The sequence below is a fragment of the Orbicella faveolata genome, unplaced genomic scaffold, assembly GCF_042242905.1.
Source record: "Orbicella faveolata isolate gen_17 unplaced genomic scaffold, um_ofav_v1 contig_46, whole genome shotgun sequence".
In the NCBI taxonomy this organism is placed as follows: domain Eukaryota; kingdom Metazoa; phylum Cnidaria; class Anthozoa; order Scleractinia; family Merulinidae; genus Orbicella; species Orbicella faveolata.
In genome coordinates, this window is record NW_028301576.1 from 16,295,361 (window position 1) to 16,320,103 (window position 24,743).

At 39.7% G+C, this 24,743-nt stretch overlaps 1 protein-coding gene across 1 annotated transcript; it reads left to right on the forward strand.

The window, feature by feature from the left end:
- The first annotated feature begins 201 nt into the window (after window positions 1-201).
- LOC110040250 (netrin receptor UNC5C-like) lies at window positions 202-23,431 on the forward strand. Its single transcript, XM_020745456.2, has 12 exons — window positions 202-533; window positions 2,603-2,911; window positions 3,164-3,460; window positions 5,162-5,332; window positions 6,286-6,549; window positions 7,834-7,914; window positions 8,608-8,739; window positions 8,968-9,573; window positions 16,028-16,308; window positions 18,788-18,931; window positions 19,596-19,775; window positions 21,506-23,431. Exons 1-12 carry the CDS (start codon window positions 428-430, stop codon window positions 22,082-22,084), a joined length of 3,150 nt encoding a protein of 1,049 aa, XP_020601115.2. The 5' UTR covers window positions 202-427; the 3' UTR covers window positions 22,085-23,431.
- Window positions 23,432-24,743: the final 1,312 nt, after the last annotated feature.

The window sequence follows — 24,743 nt, forward strand, 5'->3', positions numbered from 1 at the left end:
TGGCATACATTTCTTTGTAAACCCCGGTCTAAACTTCGGCCCTTAGTATTTGGTTTGAATTAATAGCAGGAGTCCCTGCAGGAGTCTATATTCTCAAAATAGCGTGACGTGTCGCGTGACGTTTGAGAACTTCGGAACCGCTGAACTCCTGAACATTTCCGGGAGGTATTTTCGTAATGACGTCATGGTTTGTTTAGGGTCAGTCCCGCGCGGGCATACGAGTGACGTGAGGTTTATTTTAGATTGTTTTTTCGTAAAAGAAGGGAAAACTTTTGGTGACAATCAGGGTTTTGTCAAGGACATTTCAATATTTCCTAACGAGCATGTCTTCCGACAATCCATTTATCGAAGGAAACGTTTTACAAGTTGCTGAAGACGAGTTTTAAGCCTAAAACGACCTGAAGGAAGCCTTGGCCAATACGTCGACATGGAAGGCCGCATGTTCTTATTCATCATTCTGTTTCATGCTGCGCTTGGATCGAGCTTTGGCAAAGGAAGGTCCCCAGGGTTTCTCACTGGAAAAGAAAACTCCAGTAAGTGTTTTCATATTCCTCCTTTACTAAGCGGCAGTAACTGAGCGTTTAAAACGCATGTTTAGGGTGCCGTTCAGAGTCTACTGTAGGCTTCAGATCAGGGCTTCGACAGAATTCGAAAACGTGCTTGTGTACACAATGATCACTCACCAAAGACAGTAGTTTAATTAGACATACCACAGCCTTTGTACCTTACTTATTTGTACAAATTACGTTGAAAAGCAGCTTGTAAATTTTGTTCTCTACTCTCGTAAAACAGATGTAAACCTCCAAAGAACCACTCAAATGTAAGTTTAAGCCTACAATGTGTGTGGAACTGTAATTTCCCGTTGAAAAAAGTTAAAAGAGCTCTGCTAAAATTGCCTGCGACCCGTTCTGTTTCGCATGGGAGGAAAAATCTTGTATTTTTCATGTTGCTAGAATGATATTTAGTGTCGTATTTATTGTGGCGTCGAACGTTAGGGTTACCTGTTAAGGCACGTTCTGTCAATTAGAGCTTTTGCACTTCGGTTAATTTGTCAAATAAGCCCCTTTGTTCTTAGTTGTCAAATCTTTCTTCACAAAAGGGTATTGTATTTGGAGCAACATAAAATTTGTATTCCTGGCTAGAGAGACATATAATTAACCTGACAGTAAAACAGAAGAACTATTGGTAGCAATTTTTTTTGTTCAGCATTGGTTAGCTACGTCAAGCATGTGCTAAAAATTAATTTTCTGTAATTAATGGCAATTGGGCCAAGTGGAGTACAATTCAGGGAGTAATCAGGCGATAAATTGTTAAATTGTTTGAGTGCGTAGCTTGAGGCTGATTTGAAATTATGAGCACTATTTCTCCCTGAAATTTGTCCGATGTGAGGTCCACACTATTATGAATTAATCATGTCAATAACAAATTTTTCGATTTTAGAGAAGGCTTATGAGAACTTCTTTTGAGCAAAAAAGTCAGAAGTTTTTCCCATAAGTTGTCGAAACTGGAGGAAAAATTAAGAAAGAAGCCATTGAAGCTCATGTAATTGATGTGCAGTTGGTGAAGGTATCCAATTGCAGGTATCAGATTACAAAAAGTAGAAGTTGGATACCTGTAATTGGATACCCATATGTCATGCACTAATTATGTGACAAATCGGTGTGCAGAGAACCAATCACGATCAAGAATTTTGTTATAGATACAATTGTGTGGTTAATCAATAGTTGATCAATAGTTCATTTAATTGGTTTGGCCAATAAATTCTGGAAGATTATTGCATATGTATTTGTTGAAGGGAAACATGATTTGGGCACTACCGTATTTAAATCTCTTTTGTTCCCTGCAATATACTGAAATATCATATTCAGACACATTGTGGTGACTACACCAAGCACGCAAATCTTGGCTGATCTCCAAAGAATTATCATGTGTCCTCTATATTCTCATTAGTTCAGTAAATGCCAATCAGTCTGGTGTGCTATATCATTATAATTATACACTACAATATCACCTGCTGGTACTTGCTAGATTTACTATCCATGTCGGCATGACATTAGTGTGGAACAAGGGATCTGCTGTGGTTCTATATAAACCTTGGTGCACTTTGGTATTTTCCTTTGTTTCATATTCAGTGTAATATAGTCAATTTTATATTCCATCAAATATTTTCGCTTGCGCTGGATCTGTCTAAATGCGTCACATGACTCAATATGCCCCAGCTAAAACTGGGGAATATCTGAGTGATATTCTCCAATTTTCAAAACTGTGTTTGTTGTGGGAAATATTTGAAGGATAATAAACATAATAGCCTCCATTTGGTGCGAAAATATGCCTGGATGTTTGTCCGTGGACATTATCTGTTCCTGAAAGCTCATAGCCTGTTTTCCTGGAGCTTTGCTCTCTGAAAGCTCTTCACTTCTCGGAACAGATAATGTCCATGGACAAATATGCAAGCATGTTTTCGTGTCAAATGGAGACTATTGTTTGTACATCACCCAATTGTAGCAATAGTAAAATTGAACCACAACATATCCAACATGACATGATTATCTGGAATCTGGAAAGTAATCAAGCTTCTGCTTCTTTTTTTTCTTAATAACAGCTGCTGGCCATGTGGCAGTAAACCCTCAGTTTACAGAAGAGCCAGATGACAAATTTATCTTGCCAAATACTCCAGGGACTTTGACTTGTGAGGCCAAATTTGTGTCAAAGCTCAAGTTCAACTGTTCTGGGAAACTGGTACCCAGAGTAATATTAAATGATGAGTACATTGACAATGTGACATTTCTTATTGCTGAGATCTCTGAAAGTCAAATCAAGAATAGAACTTCTGTTTTCCTCTGCAATTGTATCGCCACAGGCTACAATGGACAAGTTATAAGAAGCCGTGCTGCAACTGTTCAGAGAGCTTGTAAGTGTGTGTTCAGTGTTTGATTCTCTTGGTGCATAGGCAACTCAGGGATCTCCCAAAAATTTGAAGACTTAGACAGAGAATGTTTTGTAGTAGGTGGCACTGAACATTTTCAGTGTCCGGAACAGCCAGGAAACTGTGTGATCTGCAAAGGCATTGAATAGTCTAAATGTACTTTTTTTTTTTTTAGCAATAATTGTAATTATATTGATTGCACTTTTGTATAATTTTTTTATTGTTATTTCATGTCAGATCTGGATGAGGACTTTGTCATTTTTCCATCAGTCAACACCAGAGTTCAGAAAAATTCTTTGCTTACTTTAAGATGCAAGCCCCCGGCAGGAAACCCAAGCCCTGCTGTGTCTTGGTTGAAAGATGGTAACCCTGTGGATACAGACAAGAATAGAAGATTGTTGGTGAAAAGTGACAGCAATTCCTCTCTTGTCATTATCAGGAAGGCAAAATTATCAGACGGTGGTGACTACTCTTGTGTGGCATCAAACCTTGTTGGAAGACGTGAGAGTGCCATTGTCAAGTTAAATGTATATGGTAAGTTCACTACTTGCATGTAACAAAAAAGAATTGTAACTCTAGTGGAACCTCTCCAGAATGGCCTCCTTGGGAACAGATGAAAGTGGCCACTGGCTATTGTGGAGAATGGTGTAATATGAGGCCTCTTTGGGGGAGGAGGGGGAGCAATGTTTTTATTTGAAAAAAATGCTTATTGCAGTGTACCATATGTGTTGTAATTTAAAATGATTTCAGGTCAAAATGATTTCAAACTAGTTTGATTTGTATTTTTTTTTTGCTTTAGGGTTATGGTAATAAAATAAATGTGGAACAAAGGCAGAGATGCCAACCTCTGGAGATCTAAAATCTGGAGATTTTTTTGCCAGACACCACCCCCCCACCCCCTACCCCCACCAAAAAAATCCACCAACCCCCCTCCCCCATCAACCCAACCCCCCCTAAAATGACCCCCTTCCCCCCAACCCCATTGTAAATCTTACTATCACTCATGAAATGGCACGCAGGGGCAGGAAATTAGTGGGAAAACCAGGAGGCTTTTGTTGTGGTTTGTTATTGGTTAAACAGAGATCCAATCAGGCATTTGGTTATATGGCCGATATAATGAAGAAAGTCTTTGTTTATTTTCTGTCGATGTGTGGTTGAAAGTCAACAATGCAAAAACATGTATTAAGAAACGGTGAAACAAGTTGAAAAACCCGAAATTGTATCAATTTATGGATACGATTTCAGCCTTAGTGGAGCAAGGTCTTTGAAAGGTTCAAAGTCATTTTTTATCCGGGAGATTTGGTAACCCATATGGGAGATTGGGAGATTCGTTTCGTATCCGGGAGACTCCCAGATAATCCGGGAGACTCCCAGATAATCCGGGAGAGTTGGCATGTATGCAAAGGAAGATTCAAATGAAACAAGTTTAAAATAATTTTGACCTGAAATTCATTTTAACCTGCCACATATACACTTAAATACTTGTCACAATCAAAATATATCAATAATACAGAAACCAATCAGAAAGAGAGACTGATAACATGTGATATAGATCAAGTTTGGTCTCCTATATATTACAATAAGGAATATTTGGGGTTTTGTATGCAAGTTATTTGTCAGTTATTGATTAACTTGGTGTTGTCAAGAGGTTATTTTGGCAGTTAGAATACACTTTAGTGGTTGTTGTTGAGACTTGACTGTGAGTGTTAATTTTCTACACATCTACTAAAACATGTTGTTACTAACAGTGAAAAGTAGACTGGACAATTTCCTCTCCCTTTAACAATTGACTTTAGTTTTAAAATATTGTCATTACGTGGTGTTCCAGGAGTGGTTCATGCAAGAGCAAGTTTGCACTCAGGGATAATTTTAGCACTGTACTGACCACAACTGTGGACCAGCACTGTGATAGAATCCCTTTCATTTATATTTAGAGCCAGGTGAAATTGAAGGGAGAGTGGAAAAAAGCCCTAATTGACTCTAGATCTTGATCTCACATTGAATTATCCTTTTTCATAGAAGGAAGCAGAAAGCCATTTGCAAGGAGAATCTTGCAGTCTACCTGGTGTCACTTAGGGTCTATTTCCACTCACTCCTTCAATTATTGTCATCTGGAACTTTGCATTTCTCTGATTATGTGCAGACAGACTTTGAGTTCACTTGAAGTGAGATTTACAGGCACATAATAATTATTATAGTTTTTTTTTATTCTTGATTATGTTATATTATTAATAGTTGATGGTGGCTGGTCGGAGTGGACAGAATTTAAACCCTGTGATGCCACTAAATGTGGGAATGGAACAAAGATGTTCAAACGCTTCTGTTCAAATCCTACGCCAGAGAACGGAGGACAGTTCTGCACTGGCAACAGCATTAAAATAGAACAATGTCAACACATTTGTCCAGGTAATATATAATATGCAACAGCTTATCAGGATCTTACAATCAACTCATTTGCCTGTCAATCTTTCATGATTGACATTTTGTTTTTGGTTAAGGTTGGTTGTTAATTTTTTTTCTCTTATGTTCGGATCAAAATACAGCTCAGCAATTGTTGTAGTGCTGACCTTGCAATCCCAAAGGGCCTATGATGAACAGGATGTGGGATATTTGGGGAAAAAGTTTTATGGGATATGGATATCCCTGGATATAGAGAAGGAAAACTGCAAATTTTTGAATTGGAATTAACAGGATACAAAATATTTCTAAGGCCAAAAATTAATGAGATATTTAGATCCCTCCCCCCAATGGGGCCTTGCCCCTATACCAATGGTAGATCTAGGAAGGATCCCAGGGGCTGCTTCGTTAATTCATGGCCTGAAAATCCTGTCACATTAAGCTTATAAATCATACTGGGTTCAGCTAATAACTATTTTGTATTATCTTAGTCATAATCACAGCTTAACTAAGTTAAATATGGTTTGTTATCTGTTGCACAGTGACAAACATGTACTGTAGATGTCTGTAAGACCAGGTTAACTTAAAACAATGTGGTGGAGCAGGGCTCGACTTTGCAACCGCTGAGGTCACCAATGAGACTGATTGTTTTTCACTGGTGACTAATAACTTTTAACGCTTTTCACTGAAACACTTTTGTGGGCAACTAAATTGAGAAACTTATAGGTCAGCTGGCCCCAAGGTTTTTTTTGTGACAGTTGAGCCCTGAGGAGAATGAGTGAGGGAGAAAGGTGCACAGCTGGGTGGCAGACATGAGTGACTGTCAGAGCTGTAGTAGCAAATGGATGGCAAGGGAATGTCAAAGCCTTACCTGCCTTATGGCATGGAGAGATACAGGTATAGAATATAGCTATCGGTAGGTGGATGTCTGTTACTTACAGGCTTTGTACTTTTGTTTCTAGATGTGGAAATAACATGCCCAAATCACACTGATGTGTACATCAACCGGTCAGTTGTGGCATCTAAAACTGTCTCTTGGGATAAACCTCTTGTCCGCAACAAGAAAAATGATACAAAGTTTTCTGTTGAAGTTTTTCCACCATGGGCAGAACCACCTGTGATGCTCCCAGAGGAAAGTCATGTATATGTTATAAAGTATGTAGTGAAGAACGAGTTTGGCCAGACAGCAAGTTGCTCCTTCAACATATCAGTCTATAATGACTCTGGTAAGTTCCATAGTTTTTGTTCCTTTCATTAAAAGTTGTATTTTTGAATACCTGATATTCAGGGTTAACAATTAGCCATGGAGGTCAGTTTGTCTTCTTCACAAATGTGTGGTAATCCATCGTTTACGAATTGAAAGGATTCTTCCTTTTTGACAGTTCTCCACAGGGTGAACAAGAGATCTCAAATTGCTTTGCCCCGTCAAAATGAAACCATGTAAATTATCTTGTCCATGCATTCCAGACAAAATTTTGTTTTTGAATTAAAGCCTGCTGTGTCATTTCTTGGAGACTCATTTTCTTTGAGGATGCATGCCATTTTGAGCCTGTGGCAGGTTGGTACTTCATGTATGATGTGGTATTTGGAGAACCACTGACTGGAGACAGTTACATTGAAAATGGCAGCTATAGGAGACAATAGGATACAGAATGTACACAGCAAAACAGTAATTAATGGATTTTTTTTTCATAGTGACTTTTCAATCAACTGCCAGTACCCCTGATTTTGTGGTCCTTCACTACAATTTTGATTTTTCCTGGCAGGCAATCAAAATTAATTCTTCAGACATTTCCTAGGCTTTTAAGGCTAGATTCAAGATTACTCCCTCTAAGAATCCTTTGGAGTCACAGATAAATTTTTAGGGTAAAATATGCCAAATGTGGTGCATTTGTAAACCCTGGATACTTTTGATACATTTAGCAATGCCAGCTTGGGCTGCATTATAGTACAGGTCAGTGGTAACTAACAGATGTACACAGAAGATGCATGCATCCTATCATGATGTCTTTTTCACCTTATTAGACCAAGGATGAAAGAAAAACTGAGACCAGGGTAGAATGATTGTAAGTGTTAAAACACAAACAGTGGGAACACAGCAAATCGGGGGGTACCGCCATATGAAAAGGTCTCATATGGGAAGCCCCACTCTGGACAGCAAGCTACCTCATACAAACTAATGAGCCTTGCTGTATACACATCAATAGTTCAACCTGTGCACACAGACTTGCATTTGCCTGCTCTTTGCCAACATGTTTTCTTTGGCGTGAACAGCTCTTCAACAGTCAGCTGATGTTCCATCTGGACCATGCACCAATCTCTATGGAACCTATCTACAATGGCTACATCTGTAAAGCAGTCAGTTAATTCTGCCCCAGTCAGTAACCTATTGTTGGGATCAGTTACTATAATATATATATATACTTAATTTTTCTAACCTTTTACCCTTGTATTAATTAAGAAACACTCATACAGAGTCATATAAGTATAATGTCTGTCTTCTCTACCAGCCAAAGCATGTAAAACAGGGGGCTGCAATGTGCCGGTAACAGACGAACCAGAGGGTGCAACTCCATCCATAATTAAATCAGGTAGGATTCTAAGGACATGTCATACTGGGTTGTCAAAAATAGCTGGGTGCCTACAAAATTCTTAAGTGACTTTAGTCATCTGATTTTGGCAGAAAAAGATGGCAAAATCTGCCCCTTAGCCATCTGTGTGTCATATTGCACAATTTACTGCCAGTGCAGGGGCGGATCTAGGAGGAGGGTGCAAGGGGTGCACACCCCCCTTGAGATGAAGCCTTGTTCTTCGTATTTGCTTTTAATATTTGTTTACCTCACCATTTCTTAGTGGTGCACCCCCTCCTGAGAAAATTCTGTATCCGCCCCTGCAGTGTAGATCGCCTGTCTACTGTAGTGATGTTAAATGCAGCAGCAGACCAATAGTTAGTGTGGTGGGTTCTAATCCAGACTGAGAATTCAAGCATACATCAGGTAGTACAGTCCTCATGTTAGGTGCTTTGAGATGATGCCCTCCTCTGATAATATTCAATTTTAGAAAATAATATCCTCATCAAGTCCAAGGGTTTTCTTTTTTGGCAGGAGAGGTTGGGGGGGGGGGGGGGAGGGGGTCTCAAGAACCACACATTTGAAAGGAAGGCATAAAGCTCCAACTAGCTACAGTAAAACAGATGCATAATTTTTTCTTATGGTGGATTTCAGTTGCTTTAATTCTGTAGTGGAAAATCTTAGTGATATTGTAACATTTATCGTATTTTCCAGGTGTCCTTGTACTGTATTTGTCTGTGGGACTTGCCTTTGTGATACCGATATTGGCGTTACTCTTTATGGCAAATTATATGTTCCATCGAAGAAAGTTGAGTCAGAAGAGTGCAGCCACAAAACATTATGAAGGTATGCAAGCAAGCTAAGGCCAGTCAGTGGGCCAATTCGGAGTTGCCTTTTGTCGTAGTCCACATCTTTGTAAAGTTTTGTTCTGGTATTAGGAGGCCAAATTATAATTGGAAAAGATATTGTAGTGGTTTTATTATGGCCAAACAAAGCACATGGTTTTAGTTACTGTACCTTATCTTATGTTTCATAAATATTCATTTACCTTGTTTTTGTTAAATCACTCTACAGGTGTAAAAACGACTGAGACAGACCTTGAATTGGATGTTGTCACTCGGTCTGCATCTTATATAGAGCCTGCGGTAGAATCTGGAAAGCTGAGAGATGAATCTCCTATTGATTCTGAAGTGTTTGATTTCCCAGTCCCAATATCCTATGAGAAAGAAGCTCCAAAGACAATGCATATTGAAGTTGAAATCATGGATCAACAAAAGATGGAAAAGCCTCGTGACAAACAAAGGGCAAACTCTTCTGTCAGCAACAAGTCAACAGTGTCAGAAATCTCTCGAATGATGTGGAATGTATCCAACATCCCAGAAAATGCCGATCCAAAAATGGTGGCATGGGGACTTGTAGATCACAATGGAGGGAAGTTTACGATAGGTAACACGGGTGTGAGCCTCACTGTACCTCCACTGGCTATTCCAGAAGGTTGCACTGAAGGTATATATGTAGCTATAGTGGACCAAGAAAAAGAGCATCCCCAGGTCTCTTCCAAGGAGTCGTTGTTGAGCCCAGTAGTAAAATGTGGTCCGACTGGACTTAAGTTTCAGCGTCCTGTGATACTGAGTATGCCACACTGTGCTCTTCTTGAAGAAGGAGCTTGGAATCTTAAAGGTGAGGATAATGGCTATGCTAGCCTGGTAAGTGTAGCCAGGAGAAGGAAACAATGGGAAATAAAGTGGCTTCTTTATTTTTCTCTTATTGTTGCCTGTTGACTTTCTTTTTTATTTAATGCAGTCTGAGGTCAATTTGACTGAGCCCAATTCATACATCAATTATTTGCAATAGCAATAAGTGGAGATTTTCTAACATATCAAGAAAACAGAGCCTGAATTGTATGAGCAATTTTCTTTTCAAAAAAACCATAGCTGGTTCTTTTTTCACCAGCCCTGAAGGGCAAAAGCAATAAATATACTACTTTTTGATGCCAAGAAGCCAGTTCCTTCAGCCTTCAAGGCATAAAGTTTACAAACTGTAGCTGTTGGACCAACTGATCTTCATTTGCCATTAAGACAGCAATTAAGTGAGAGGAGAGAGAGAGAATGCAAATCTGGGCAATCCCCACAAGGTGGTAGATGTGAATTTTTTACCTCGGTGGCAAGTGCATTGTCATGTTTTGGAGGACTTAATTCCTGTCACCAGCCCTGTGGAGATTAGATCTGCCCCTCTCCCCTAAGCCTGGCTTTGACCTGTATCAATGAAGGGAGCACATTGCTATGGCATCGATGAACATGTTCCTGAGCTGTCAGGTTGGCTTTATGCATTAAAGAGTTGCAAACTGAGGACACTCTGCCTTTATGGTTATCAAGAAATATATATTTTTCACTTTTGTCATTTATGGGCTTGTGAATACAAGACCAACAGAGTTTTCTTTTGAGTTAATTGATCCAATTCATATTCTGTTTTCTTGGTCTTGCATTGTCCCTGACTATTCCACTTGTTGTTGTGCTCACTGTGCGTGAGTTGTTGTTGAACAAAACTCAGTCAACTTTTCTTTAGACCACTTAAATGGCAAAGAAAGTCAACCAGCTATAATAGCAGCAAAATCAAGGGCAGTCATTAAGTTTGGAGTCACCTGTTGCTTTGGTCTTGACACCTGTAACAAACTTGTTGCTTTGTAGGTGAATTATATCAGCAACAGGCAAGTTCGGCCATAGCATCAAGGGCCTGTGAAACACACTTAGCCTTAAGATGCTGTCTCTGTAAAAACTGACCACTGATTTTACTTGGAAAATTCGATTTTTCTCATAAGCTGGGATTCAAAGCCCTTACCTAGTCAATCACTAAAATGAGTTTCATTTGATTAAAAATTCTAATTGAATTTTTCTAGGATTGATTGAAGTTTGGTCCGCTCGACACAAGTTGCGTGCCTGCTGAAACTGGAAAAATAGCACATATTGCTGGTGCTCTAAAAAAATTAATATTCGCTCAAAAGACCCAATTCTTTTTTTCAACTATAGATATATCATAGCAGTTTGTTTAGCCATGTTGCAATTATAGCTCAATGTCAATGCAATTATAACTCAATATTATTATGTCGTTCCTTCAACAGTTAAAAGAAGGTTTTCTACCTGTTAAATAGAGTTTTGAACCAAACACGAAAATAGGTCAACTTTGAAAGCACGTTTTAAAAATGTGGCACCTGTTTGAAACTGCTGAACTACATGAATAGAAAGTATAAATGGCCCTTAATTTAAAACAATAATAAAATTTGTCTGCCCACTACATTTTCAAAACTAATGATCGCTTAAAGTTCAGGAAATTTTGAAATATTCCATGAGTAACTAACATACTCGCCTTCATAAAGTGCTACGATAAATTCACATAAATCTCTTACCTGGCTTCAAGATTAAAGTTTTGGTCCTTTGTAACGATCCTTGAAACCTAGGTAGCATTAAAACTGCCAGCTTTTCCTTCCAGCTGTAGGTTTGTGTACAAGGTACATTATATGTTCCTCATCTGTGTCGAGCGTGACGGTCACATACTTCGATGTTCTTTGTATTATACTGACCATTGTTTTCCTCGAAGCCGGTTTAATCATGTAGAGTCCTCTTGAAAGGTTTATAGAAGCACTCTTTCGGACAACTCTTGGTACACATACATGTATGAACAGTAAACAGTGATCTGGGGATCCAAGGAAGGATTTTGTGTTTACAACAGGTGTTTTCATGTTCCCAATCTTCCCGTGAGTATCACATCATTGATTCCTGTGATACTCACGGGAAGATTGGGAACTTGAAAACACCTGTCGTAAACATAAAATGGCCGTGGCATTTACCAATCCTTCCTTGGATCCCCAGATCACCGTTTACTGTTTATACATGTATGTGTCCCAAGAGTTGTCCAAAAGAGTGCTTCTACGAAGCTTTCAAGAGGACTCTACAGATTAAACCGGCTTCGAGGAAAACAATGGTCAGTATAATACAAAGAACATCGAAGTCTGTGACTGTCACGCTTGGCACAGATGAGGAACATATAATGAACCTTGTATACAAACCTACAGCTGGAAGGAAAAGCTGGCACTTTTAATGCTACCTAGGTTTTAAGGATTATTACAAAGGACCAAAACTTTGATCTTGAAGCCAGGTAAGAGATTTATGTGAATTTATCGCAGCACTTTACAAAGGTGAGTATGTTAGTAACTCATGGAATATTTTCAAAATTTCCTGAACTTTAAGCGGTTGTTAGTTTTGAAAACATAGTGGGCAGACAAATTTTATTATTGTTTTAAATTAAGGGCCATTTATATTTTCTATTCATGTAGTTCAGCAGTTTCAAACAGGTGCCACATTTTTAAAACATGCCTTCAAAGTAGAGCTGTTTTCGTGTTTGGCTCAAAACTCTATTTAACGCGTAGAATATCTTCTTTTAACCGTTGAAGGAACAACATTGAATTATAATTGCAACATGGCTAAACAAACTGCTATGATATATCTATAGTTGAAAAAAGAATTGGGTCTTCTGAGTGAATATTAATTTTTTAGAGCACCAGCAAGATGTGCTATTTTTTCAGTTTTGGCAGGCACGCAACTTGTGTCAAGTGGACCAAACTTCAATCAATCGTAGAAAAATTCAATTAGAATTTTTAATCAAATGAAACTCATTTTAGTGATTGACTAGGTAAGGGCTTTGAAATCCCAGCTTATGAGAAAAATCGAATTTTCCAAGTAAAATCAGTGGTTGGTTTTTACGGAGACAGCCTCTCAAAAGGTGTTGTGGCTCCTAATGACTGCCCTGGAAATGATGCAATTGTTTTTCATTATTTCCTTCTCTTGACTACATTTATGGAAGGCTAGGTAGACTGTGAGTGGTCCCTCTTTTGCTTAGTCTGTTCAGCATGATGGTAAACAAACTGCGAGGAAAAAAGGCAGTGCAAAATCCTTGGGCAAGAAGCATGCCTCTTGCCTCCAGGATTTCACATGCCCATTTTTTCAGGTGGTTTTCTTTCGCGTCATGCATTGCAGACTAAGTAAAAGGGGGACTACTTGTAGTCTATGAGCTATACTGACCTATGAAGAAACTTTGGAAACATTTCCATTTGATGAGATCTTTGATTGTTTTTGTATCATTTTCATGTCTGGTGTGTTGCTCTGGTTTCCAGTATTGCTAAGCCAGTCCTACTTATGAGCCTATAAGCAAACATCACTCTCCTTAAGCTCAGTTATTTTCCTGGCCCCTTAGAGAGACATCTGAAATTTGACTAGAAAAATTTCACATTCATGAGGTAACTCTCCTGGAAAACTCTCCAGAGATCACTGAATTGCTGCTTCTGATTGGTTATTTTATGGTGTTACTAACCAAGTTTGAGGTCTGTATTGTAAGTTATTGATCAAGTTTTTTTCCCTTCGGATTCATGGCCCAAGTGCCTAAGTGATAAATTGAAGGGGAAAAATGAGGATCCATAACTCACAGTATGGACTGAGAAGAATAGACTGGTAAGATATTTATTATACCTCTTCTTGTCTTTGATGGGTGTGGAACAGCTTTAAATTCTAGTGGGCTGTACAGTGGAATATGGCCCATTAAATTGACTTATTACAGTGCACAAAGTAACTACAAGAGGTATAATAATATACAATTTTATTATCAATCTGAGGTATTCACCAGATTTCTGTATGGTTACATTATGGAATTTTTCTGGTCGGATCTGATACGTCTGTCCTGGTGGGAAAGGACTGATTATAAGAAAAGGGAGCTGTTTAGGCTTGCTTGTTAGTTAGCCAGCAAGGCAGAGAAGGTGGTCCAGCAGTCCACTGTTCTGTGAAATGTATCAGCATGTGCATTTCACTTCCCCTTCACTGGCTAAGAGTGTTGGAAAATGAACACAGTGATATGAAAACTAGCAAAAACTGATCAGAATCTTTGTTAGGTGGCATTGGCACCACTAGTTTCTCTAACAGGAAACCTCAGTACATGGAAACTCCAACTGCAAATTTCAATGTGTTTAAGATGAATTTCATAAATGTTAAATTTGACAGAACAAAGCTATTGAAACTCGGGAGTATTTTATATGTGGGTACCTCTGTAGAAGACATGTAAGGCAGTGTGGCTTTCATGATTCAAATGAACAGGATCAAAAGTAATCGGGGGAGAATCATTGATTGATGTAGTCTCATTATGCTTCACCTTTTCCTTGTTAAAGTTACGTCCTGGGTGCATTTTTCACTGAATATAACCAGGTATGAACTTTCCACCAGTCAGAAGCCCAAATATTATACCCTACCTCGTTACGTTCACACTCTGGTATACAGCTGTTTCGACAAAGGTTCCCGAAAAAAGGGTAAAAGCGTACGCGACAATGCCGATTGGTATTATGGGTAGTGAGAGTTTGGCGTGGCTTGATTGAAGTTCACGGTGTTGAGCAAGAAGTAAGGAGAAATTATGAATACGCGGGTTTGTGCAGTTTCCTTCTACACACTGAAACGCCTTGAGCTTCAATCATGCAACCGTAAAACCACCATTACCCAGAACACCTTTCGACATTGCCTCGTTGCCAGTTCTTGTCTTAAATGATTCCTTTATAGACATGTTGTATTTTTATCGTTTTTTAATATTAATATTGTATTTTTAACGCATATTTTTTAAGATATTAATAGTATGATAACTTTGTATTTTTTAATATATAGTTTTTAAATCTTTTTTTTAACATGTATGTCAAACACTTTTATCATGAGCCCCTGGCTCGGGAGACTTGGGCAACCACTCCCCGTGCTCTTGACGTAAAATAAATTACCTTACCTTACCTTACCTTACCGTAAGCTTCTCCTCGATTGTAAGACAACCTTTCTCGAAACAGCTGTTTTGGAACCTGAATACAGGGGGTAGTTTTCTGTCGTCCACCGCACTACTGTTGGAGGGTTTATTTTTTTGTGTGAAGAGAGATGGCTGCTGTAGGGCCATTATCTGGTTCTGCGGACAGTGAAGAGGATGTATCAAAGTCACTCTGGGTTAGCACTGAACTTTTGTGCGTAGATTCTGTGAGCAGCAACCATTTGTACTCCTGTGCATTTTTGTTAGACACTTGATGGACAGCGAAAAAAGCAGGGAGGCGATGCTTATATTTTACTTTCTATGGGACAGGATGGAAGAGAGTGATACAAAATGGAATAAGTGTCAACCAAACTGACTGAAGGAGTAGTTGAATCATGTAACCATACTGCACAAAATTGTCCACACTAAGGAACTCCCAGGCTCCGTTTCAAGCTTTTTTCTGTGAAATTTGAACATTTGAGGAATCTCTTAGTTGGAGTTGGGGCTTTCTTTGAATTCGCTGTAAGGTTCATGTCTCGTCCTTCTGGAGAGTCTGAACAGACTGTGTAGTTTGTTGTAAGTGAGACACTGGCATTACTGCTACATGATATCTTTCCTCATATTACATTTCACCCCCCTCCCGCCCGCAAAAAAAAGCTGGTTGACTTCTTTGTTACTAAGCAGTAGATGGTTTAAAAACTGTGACTGAAAGAAGGGTATGCGTGAATGACATGATAGTTTTAAACAATCCAGTCATTCACTCAAACCCTTATTTTAGTTCTAACACAAGATGTTATTGTCAATAGCCCTTTTCACGGTTGATTTTTCTCATTTGCATTACAATGTAATCCAACGTGGATGCGAGGCAATTTCGGGCTAAAACTACAAAATAGCCCGAAATTGCCTCACATACATGCTAGATTTTATTGTAATGCAAATGAGCAAAGGTAACCGTGAAAAGCGCTATTGCCAATCATTCTGCTCTATAGGGAATCCACGGCTCTGGCTGGTTTTCTCAAAATTTGACAGTAGGCTGTTTGCACATCTCTGAATGTCTGAAAATTGTGGAAAATTAACCCCTAGGAACAGCTGCGGGAGGGAAGGAGATTCACGTCCCTATGCCCCGCTAGGGGGTTACCCGGCCATCACGTCTAGCATTACCTCTAAATGTACCAACACTGTATACCGTTTCTTAATGCCGCGTTATTGCTACCCATGCTTGCTTTGTGATAGAGTTTTTTCAATCAAGAAGTCTTGGTATTTGGTTTCGATCCGAGCCAGTTTTTTTATTAAGTATTAATTCTTCCTTTTCCAATAGTCCAGTATAATGAAAGCGAGCCCAGCACGGCTGCAGACTGGAAGCAGTTGATTGATGTCAATAAGCAGGATGGCTCCGAGCCTTCCCATGTTGTAGTGGAATCGAACATGGTTCACTTGATGGTGGATCATTTCACTTACTTTGCTCTGACTGGAGAATCAGCGGCTAATAAACAGGCCCCTAAAGATGTGCAAGTTCTGGCTTACGTCACACCTCCCGAGGTCAATGGGGACTGTGTTGTTAGGGTGTATTGTGTTGGAGGCACACCAGCAGCAATAGAGGTGTGTGGACCTGTTTAATAAAATAATGATAAATATCTTAATTGACCACTCCCTTAATGGGGCTTTTTCGGGGCCTCTGGAATCAAACGATGAAACAAATAACGTAAATGAACATAACATGGTAAAAAATCCCAACTAGCAGGAGGCAGACCAGTAAGTGTTTTTTTTACAAGCTTGGCTGAGGAGTTGAATTCGGGACAACCGAGAACAACGCCAGCTAAAGGGACAGAACGGTACTTGAACCCGCAACTTCCGGATTTCAAGTCCGGCGCCCTAACCACTCGGTCATGCTCCCGTGATACTCGTGAAGCCAGTATACTTCGGGAGTCTCGCTTACCATTCAAGACACGTATGTTTCCAAAGCTAACCAAGCTATGACTGCTGCGTTTGTTGATAACGCTGTCAGTTTGGAAAAATGTTTTCTTTGGCTGATATGTTTTTGAACTACATATAGCAGGAGAAATGTGTTTGTAAAGTTACACAAACTTGGAAATGTAGAACACAGATTTCGATTGTATTTTTTTAAAAATCTTATTGCCTTGCCAAGCTTTTGTGATGCTTTTCAAGCCAGGCAGTGGTTTTACTAACCTACATGTACCTGTGACAATGAAACCCTTGTAGAAAGAGACAACTTACCTTTACAGTGTATGCAAACCTGCGGCCCGTTTCTCGAAAGTCCCGGAAACTTTTCGGGCCCGGAAAGCCATTGCAAAATCTAAAACCTTACGATTACGAAGTTGTTTTATTCACATATTCTTAATATGGACAGAGGTTCCCTTCATACAAGAAGTTTCAGGCGTATACACTTCTTCGTTTTTAGATACAGATGAACTAAAAATGGCTTTACGGGCCCGAAAAGTTTCCGGGGCTTTCGAGAAACGGGCCCCAGATCAATGTTGTTTTTGATGCTGTCAAAACACGATGGTATCATTCAGGGCTAAAAAGAAAAAGCATCGTCCGGTCGACCGGGACAATAAGATCATAGAAAGGTGGGCATACACGAGGGGACTATCCCCTGCAACTAGTCCCCTGAAGAGTTTACACGAAGGGACTAGTTGCAGGAACTTGTCCCACGAACAGGTCACACGAAGTGTTTTAAGGAACAAGTCGCAGGGACTTGTCTCAAAAATTCAAACCAGTTTAAATTCGTGGAACTAGTTGCAGGAACCAAATTTTAGGCCCTGCGACTAGATTTTGTGGTAAAAATGGCTAGCTCTTACGATGGGACTCGTCCCCGCGACTTGTTACAATGAACAAGTCACAGGAATTAGTCCCCTTGTGTGTGCCGACCTTAATAGCTTTTCAATAGGGACCTTAAGATACAAGGACGGGAAGGCCAGGACGGCAACGGCAGTGGACGCGGGAAACTTTCGCGGGTCCCGTGGTGTCGCCAAAAACAAAATGCTTAAGATGTGCATTTTCGCAAAGGACGGCGACGTCAATAATTCGAACCTCGTACAAGCTATTCACAGAAGCAATGACATCCATTAGACTATAAAAGAGATGGTAGAAATCTTATCCTATTAGGCTTAAACGATAGTGAACAGCCATGCTGAGTTTCTTTTTCTGTGTAAGCGAAGCAAACATCTGTCAATATATTTTAATAGAGAAACCACAATTTCCGTATGAAAACTTAAACGAACAATCTGATCGACCTGCTTCAGATGGCTTTTCAGTTACCACTAGAGCGTTTGGGAATTCTGTCGCCGAAGAATCCTGACTTCTGGTGAACGTTTCAATTTCCATCTGTAATGGTAACAAGCTTCATAAAAATCAAACAAACATTGCTTCAAGTTCCGGGTAGCATAAAAAAACTAAACATCAGTTTGAAAATGTGTATTTTATTTGCTCGATAGGTGCTCCATGGCATTCATTCTTACAACATTTTATCGACTGTACTTACACTGATGTATTCTCAATGCATACAGCTTGTATTGAGCTTGCACACTCGTAATGGCGTCTGAACAGTGACTGCAGAAACACAAACGAACTGACAAGAAATATTTTAATTCACATTTTCGTATCTCAGCGTAGTGTTCTACACTACAATCACGAAAACTGTGAACCTTATAAACATTCCTATCGATATAACTGAAAATAAAGGCGATTGGAACAGTTATCGAGGCAAAACAAGAGCAAAATACTCACGCTTTCGATACGACGGCTGGTCGGGCGAAATGACGTCCTCGACGAGATGAGGACGGCAGAGAGATGAGTCGAGAGTTCTCGTGCGCATGCCCGGTTGAGTGAATTTACTTCCGGTAGCCGTCTTAGCTCGTCCCGTCCTGGTATCTTAAGGTGCCTATTGTCACTTGCCCGACGGGCAAGGGCCTAGGCAAGTCGTCTGTCAACTAAACCACCAAAAATAAAATCAAAAATTTGAGAGATGCTTTTCCAAAGGGCAAACGTGAATTTAAATTCTTCTGAAGCCCTGTCTGTAATCATTATATTAATAACGGACATTTCTGTCGCTTTTCAGGATGTACACAATCAAGAAATAAAGAAGTACAGAGGAGAAACGATCGAGGCACCTAAACAACTTCGCTTTAAGGATGGGGGAGGAGATCTGATTGTGGAACTTAAATCTGTTCGTCCAGGCTGGACGAGCGAAGACAACGTTAATGTAAGCGCTAACTCAAATTAAATACCTTTCTAAGAATCACATCCATCCTTACATTATAAGTGCGCTCTTGGGCTGGAGCAACCTTATGCTTGGACTTTATGTCACAAAATGTCAGTTTTCTGTCCCTAAAAACCTGCCCAGTCAGTTTAGACTCAACTTATGTCAGAGTACAAAGTAACGTCGGGCCAAACTGCGCCACTCACCCAGTGGTAAGCAGCATAATAATGACCTGAGTGGGGAGAGGCAGTGTGAGATTAAAGATTCACGCTCAAGATTACAACAACTCTCAAGCTCGGACCATGGCGGGGCGGAGGGCGGGGGGGGGGGGGGGGGGGGCGTGGTGGGGTCGGAGCGGGAAGTCTGAGTGTCTCACATGCCGTTCATTTTAGGCCTAGATCGGATATCCCGTATCCCGTCAATTCCAATTGCAAAAGTTAATGATTTTTCTACTCAACATCCCGTATCAAAATTCTGTTGTTAAGTGTTAACTGGAAATATTGCGGCCATTCCCTTATCCCAGCCCCTTTCATCTCGACGCTTTCCTTTGCGTTTTTCATCCTCTGTATGTCTAAGTTATTAATTAATTTATTGATTTTTTCTTTTTAGTTTTTTTGTGTATGTCTAGATTATACTCACTGTGTGTTTTAAATCTGTTGTTTCTCAGAAAATTCCTTTCCGAGACATTTGGGAAGGTATTCAGCGCATGCCCAACTGCACATTCGTATTCTCCTTGTCGGACACAAGTGTGTCGCACTTTCGTGCAAAATTTAAAGCGAGGCAGGATTGTGAAGATGGCGAGGAACGAGATGTCAACGTGGTAACGTCAGTCAAACAAAGACCCAGCGTAAGTTTCTCATTGAATAACACTTTTTATTATATGGCTAGCTTGGTGAGCGGGCAAGATGGACCAGATCCTGCGCTGTGATTGGCTACCCGTACGGGAAAGATAGCGCTATTTTGTCCGCTCGGGGTTACGCGCTGTGTCCCGCAAAAGAAATTTTTCTTCATCCCATATAATACATCCTTCATTGACCAGGCTTGTTCGGTCAAGATGGCTGGATATTGGGCAGGTTTCTCTTTTTTGCGTGTTTATGGACAGAGACGGACCTCGCGCTTGGGCAATAACCCTTATGTATTGGAAAGAAGAAAACCAAGGTGACCAAACGAGCGACAATAGCAATGAAGAATCGCAGTTGCTTTGTTTTCTGAGTATTGTCGTCGTTCACAAGGAATTAATTCGCACGAGAGAAGATTAAAACATCATTTACTGATTGATGGGCTGAACGATGGCTTCTATTGAAAATAATAATAATAGCTTCATTTACGTGTCAATGAGATTTAGCATTGCGGCCAATTGGGGACACCTTAAAAGAGTTACAATCCTTAGGACTATGTACAAATTAAATTTTTAAACATTATAACTATTTACAAGATAAAAGCCTATCTATCAATATAAAAATACAAAAGAGAATAAAGTTACAAATTAAGTTAATAATAATAATAATCAAATTTATATAGCGCTAATTATATAAAATATTCATAAGCGCTTTACATTTTAAAAAATATAAAATATACATATTTATAAAAATTTAAAACATAAAAAGTAGCATTACAAATAAGAAAATAGATGAAAGTAATAAAATTTATCACTGAATGTTATGGGCTTCTCTGAACAAATATGTTTTTAGCTGTTTTTTGAAATGAGTAAATGTTTGGCACCTTCTGAATGGGCTTTGGAAGCTTGCTCCACATTGATGGCCCAGCTAGGCAAATGCCCGATCACCCAATGTCTTACATTTCGTTCGAGGCATAACTAACAACATGAGATCGTTAGATCGCAGAGCGCTTCGAGGAGATGACTTTTTGCTTATAAGATCTGAGTTATAACGAGGAGCCACACCGTTTAACGCCTTGAACACAAATATTAAAACCTTAAACTTTATCCGGAACTCAACAGGTAGCCAGTGAAGGTCAATTAAGTAGGGGGTGAGATGATCAAGTTTGGGCACTAGGCATACAAGTCTTGCTGCGGCATTAAGAATTTTTTGTAGGTGGTTCAGTTGATATTGGGGCACTCCAGAGAGCAGTGATTTACAGTAATCTAGATGCGACGTCACAAAGGCGTGAACTAAAATTTTAGCAGCCTCAGTTGAAATGAACTTCCTAAGTTGCCTGATGTTGTAGAGACCCTTGGAAGCTTTGCTGCAGGTGTTCGCTTTGCTGCAGATGTTCACTAAGTTAACTAAGAACGATGAAAATAGTACTAGTCAAGGTGAACACATATGACAATTGCATCCGCTGCTCGCATCAATTAAAGTGTTTAAATCCCTTTCCCTAATGTAATTTTAAAATTCTCTAAACTTAATGATTTTACATGATTGGGAAGTCCAGCCCATAGTATTGGACCCAAATACGACACTGATAGTTTTCCATAAGTCACTGTCTTGAATCGTGGGATCACAAAGTCTGCATTTCTCAAATTAAAGTTACTTTGTTGTCTTTTAAAAAGATCGATTATATACTGTGGGCATAAGTTGTTCTTAACTTTAAACATTTGTTATCTATTTGTTTCAGGAAAACCCAGGCCCAGTTGGGGAAGGAACGAACCATTCTACCGCTAACCTGACTTGTGCGTGTGAACACTCGACAAACATGCCTAAGACTGCAAGTTCACCATGCTTAGTGGACCATTCCACTGCGCTAGTCAATGCTGGTTCACTGACTAAACTTTGGCAACGTTCGCAAGCGGACGTGCCTGGAACATGTGGCGGGAACGCTGCTGCGTCCCCAGTCTCCTTGAAACAAATGTCTTCTGGTTACTTCTCTGTTGGTTTCGAGTCACTACCGACTGCACACTCACTGAGTCGCGAGCTACGCAGTAAGCTTTCTGTAATTCTTGATCCTCCACACGAATACGATTGGAAAGTTCTGGCGGAAAAAATCGGGCTGAGTTATACAGACATTCGATGGATTGAGAGTAGGAACGCTTTTTCTCCAACAGAAATCCTCTTTAATCTCTGGGAAACGAGAGACAGTTTGAAACATCAATATCCTCTCGAAAAAATGGCGGACATTCTTCAGCAGATGGGAAGAGATGACGCAGTTGAGATTATTGAGGGTCAGCTTCATGCGCGGAAAGAAACGACAGTTTAACTCGTAGCCGAGAACCGGAATTCTCCTTTGGTGGAGCTTTCAAAGGAAACAGGCACTGTCCAGGAACTATTGACAAGTAGCCGAAGATCTTACGACTGAATAACTTGCAGAGCTTGCTCCAAGTTCAATTTTAGTATGACAACGCCGTGATTCGCAGCATAGCTTGGCAAGGTGCAGTTACCCGGACGTTTCCGAAGTTGTTCAAAGATGGTTTGATGACCTGCCTTCAGTAATTTCCTTCGTTCCGAACGATTCTCCGAAGCATTCCAGAAAATAGCCGTCTATAACGACTCTGCCCGCGACCAGCAAAAGTAACTGTAGTGTTACCGATAGTTCAAATCAGTCCCCGGATGGAGGTTCTGGTGAATATTTTGACATAGCCAGATCATGGCTCTATGAAAACGCGAACTTTTTTCCTCTGACCGCATACAGTTTTTTCAGCATACTCACCTTCTAAAAACTTCCAGAGCAACTTGTTTTATTCATAATTTTATCCAGGCACAGTTCAACATAGACGGAGATTTTATTGGTCTGACTTATCCAGAATTTCTCATCTTACATTTAAGGGCAGGACCCTACGTGTCGAAAGTTTCAGTGAAACCAAGGCCGGGTTACTAAGTAACCTACGCGGACCTTCGTCTGGCTCGTCACGTTCAAAGTATCTTGTTAGGTGAAAGTCGATTAAATCAGTGTTTTGTTTATAGTCGTGACTGGCTTCAAACCGTTTTTCACAGCTCATTTTGATTTTACAGTTTGACATGGTGGAATGCTACTGAACAATGAGACGCTAGACAAAAGTCTTGAAAAACTGACGCAAGTCCTGTGGGATTGCCTTCGTTAGACAATCTCTTAGTTTTCGAGTTGGTTAGTGTTTCTTTAAAGAGGCAATCTTTTAAAACCAAACTTGAAGTAAGTAGTTCGCTTTTAAAGCACGCGCGATCCTGGTTCCCCTCGTGATTTTGTTTACGACGAGGATAAAGTTATATTTATTTTTAAGTTTATTTTTTATTTTATATAAGTTATATTTCAGTACTCATGAAGATGTCTGCAAGTTTCTTTTAAAAGTGAAGTAAATAAGGGACTAAAATCCAGGACACAAACAGTAACAACTTGTTAGGGACATAGAAATCAAGATTGCTGTAATCCGGCTTACAAAGCTGCGACGAATTAAGCTAACTAAGTTATGGTTGTATCACTGAATGAAATTAAGTGTAAAACGTCTAAAAAGTTTAAAGGTCAAATTTCTCAAAAAATCTTTCGAAAATACTTGTACGAAATACTTGTTAAAAAAAACCACTTCGAAATAGATATTGTAGAGTATATCAAATAAAAATCTTGACCAAGTGATGTTGAAACTCGAGGATTTGTTGACGAATCCAAACTTTGTGGCTGGTTTGATCGCTGATCTTTATAAGCCAGTGTTTTTACGATTTCACTTCTACGTTGACTTTTGTTTCGGGTGAAAAGATATGATTGTCACACATTACAGACAATGGTTGTTTACTATTTACACGAAGAAACCGGTTAGTGAACGATTTGTGCAAATGGTAAGCAAGAAGGTCTGACGATAAGTTCCGTTCGGATTGTCCGTTTACCATTTACTCTGCAACCTCCAATAACGAAGCGCGCGAAGTCTAAAAATAGAATGCAAATTATTGGAACCCCGCGAGAGTCAGACAACATTAGCGTGTTCCGAGAGAAATAGGAGGAAAATGAACACCAGATTTTCGTTTTAAAAATTGTTTCTAGGAACACTTGCTTACGCGCTTGAAAAAGCGCCAAATCTTCCACTATTCTGTTTTGTTTGTCTGAGTTTGTCTGAGTTATGACGTCACTCGCGCGCTTCGCTATTTTTGACCTGATTGTAATACCAAGATGGTGTTGAAGAATTACAAATGGTAACCACATTTTCAATTTTGGATATTTTTGTTTGGAAAATTTGGACTACCTTTCAAGACATTCCGTTTATTCGGAACTTTCCGGTCGGTCGAGCCACGTATTACCATTTATATGGAAATTGTGACCGAAATTTCCGGATTTGTTTGGGTAAATAATGGTAAACAACCGCTGAAAGATTCCATGGAAATTTCGGTCAAAACACAACTATTTTGGCGTAATGGAAAGGAGAATTTCTAAATGAAACGGAGCGCCTTGAAAAGTAGGCCAGAATTTCCAAGCGTAAAATTCGAATGTAAAATTTGCTCATTACTTTCTTTTATCTCCAGTTCTATACGTTCAGCCCACACCTCAGTTCCAGGCACTCCGAGAAAGTTGCGGATTCGCCAAAATGACCTCGACAAGTTTCTCATTATTTTACTTCTTTTAACCACAATCGTTTAACGATTAGGTCTGCGACGCTTCCGCGAAACTTGCTGGCTTTTTTTTTTAAAGCTGTGATGGACCCACAGATGGGGACCGCAAAGAGAAAACAAGTTTGAATCAATCCTTGCTGAGAGCTTCCCATCCAAAATCCAAATCATAGTCATGGACATTGTTATGGCCACTATGTGTGGTGTTGGCTTCTCGGTGATCGACGAACCACAGAATTGACTAGGACTCTGCTCAATCCGTAACCAACCTAAGTTCACACATCGTTTCCCGCTAAGGAATAACTCCGTTACTAAACCGATCGCGACTGCTTTGGCACTGGAGTTTAATT

Bases quoted from the DNA above. Each gene is read 5' to 3' on its own strand.
- LOC110040250 (XM_020745456.2), top strand. From the start codon at position 428: ATGGAAGGCCGCATGTTCTTATTCATCATTCTGTTTCATGCTGCGCTT. The intron at 9,574-16,027 runs GTGAGGATAATG...CTTTTCCAATAG, and splicing joins AGGAGCTTGGAATCTTAAAG to TCCAGTATAATGAAAGCGAG. The intron at 16,309-18,787 runs GTGTGTGGACCT...GTCGCTTTTCAG, and splicing joins GCACACCAGCAGCAATAGAG to GATGTACACAATCAAGAAAT.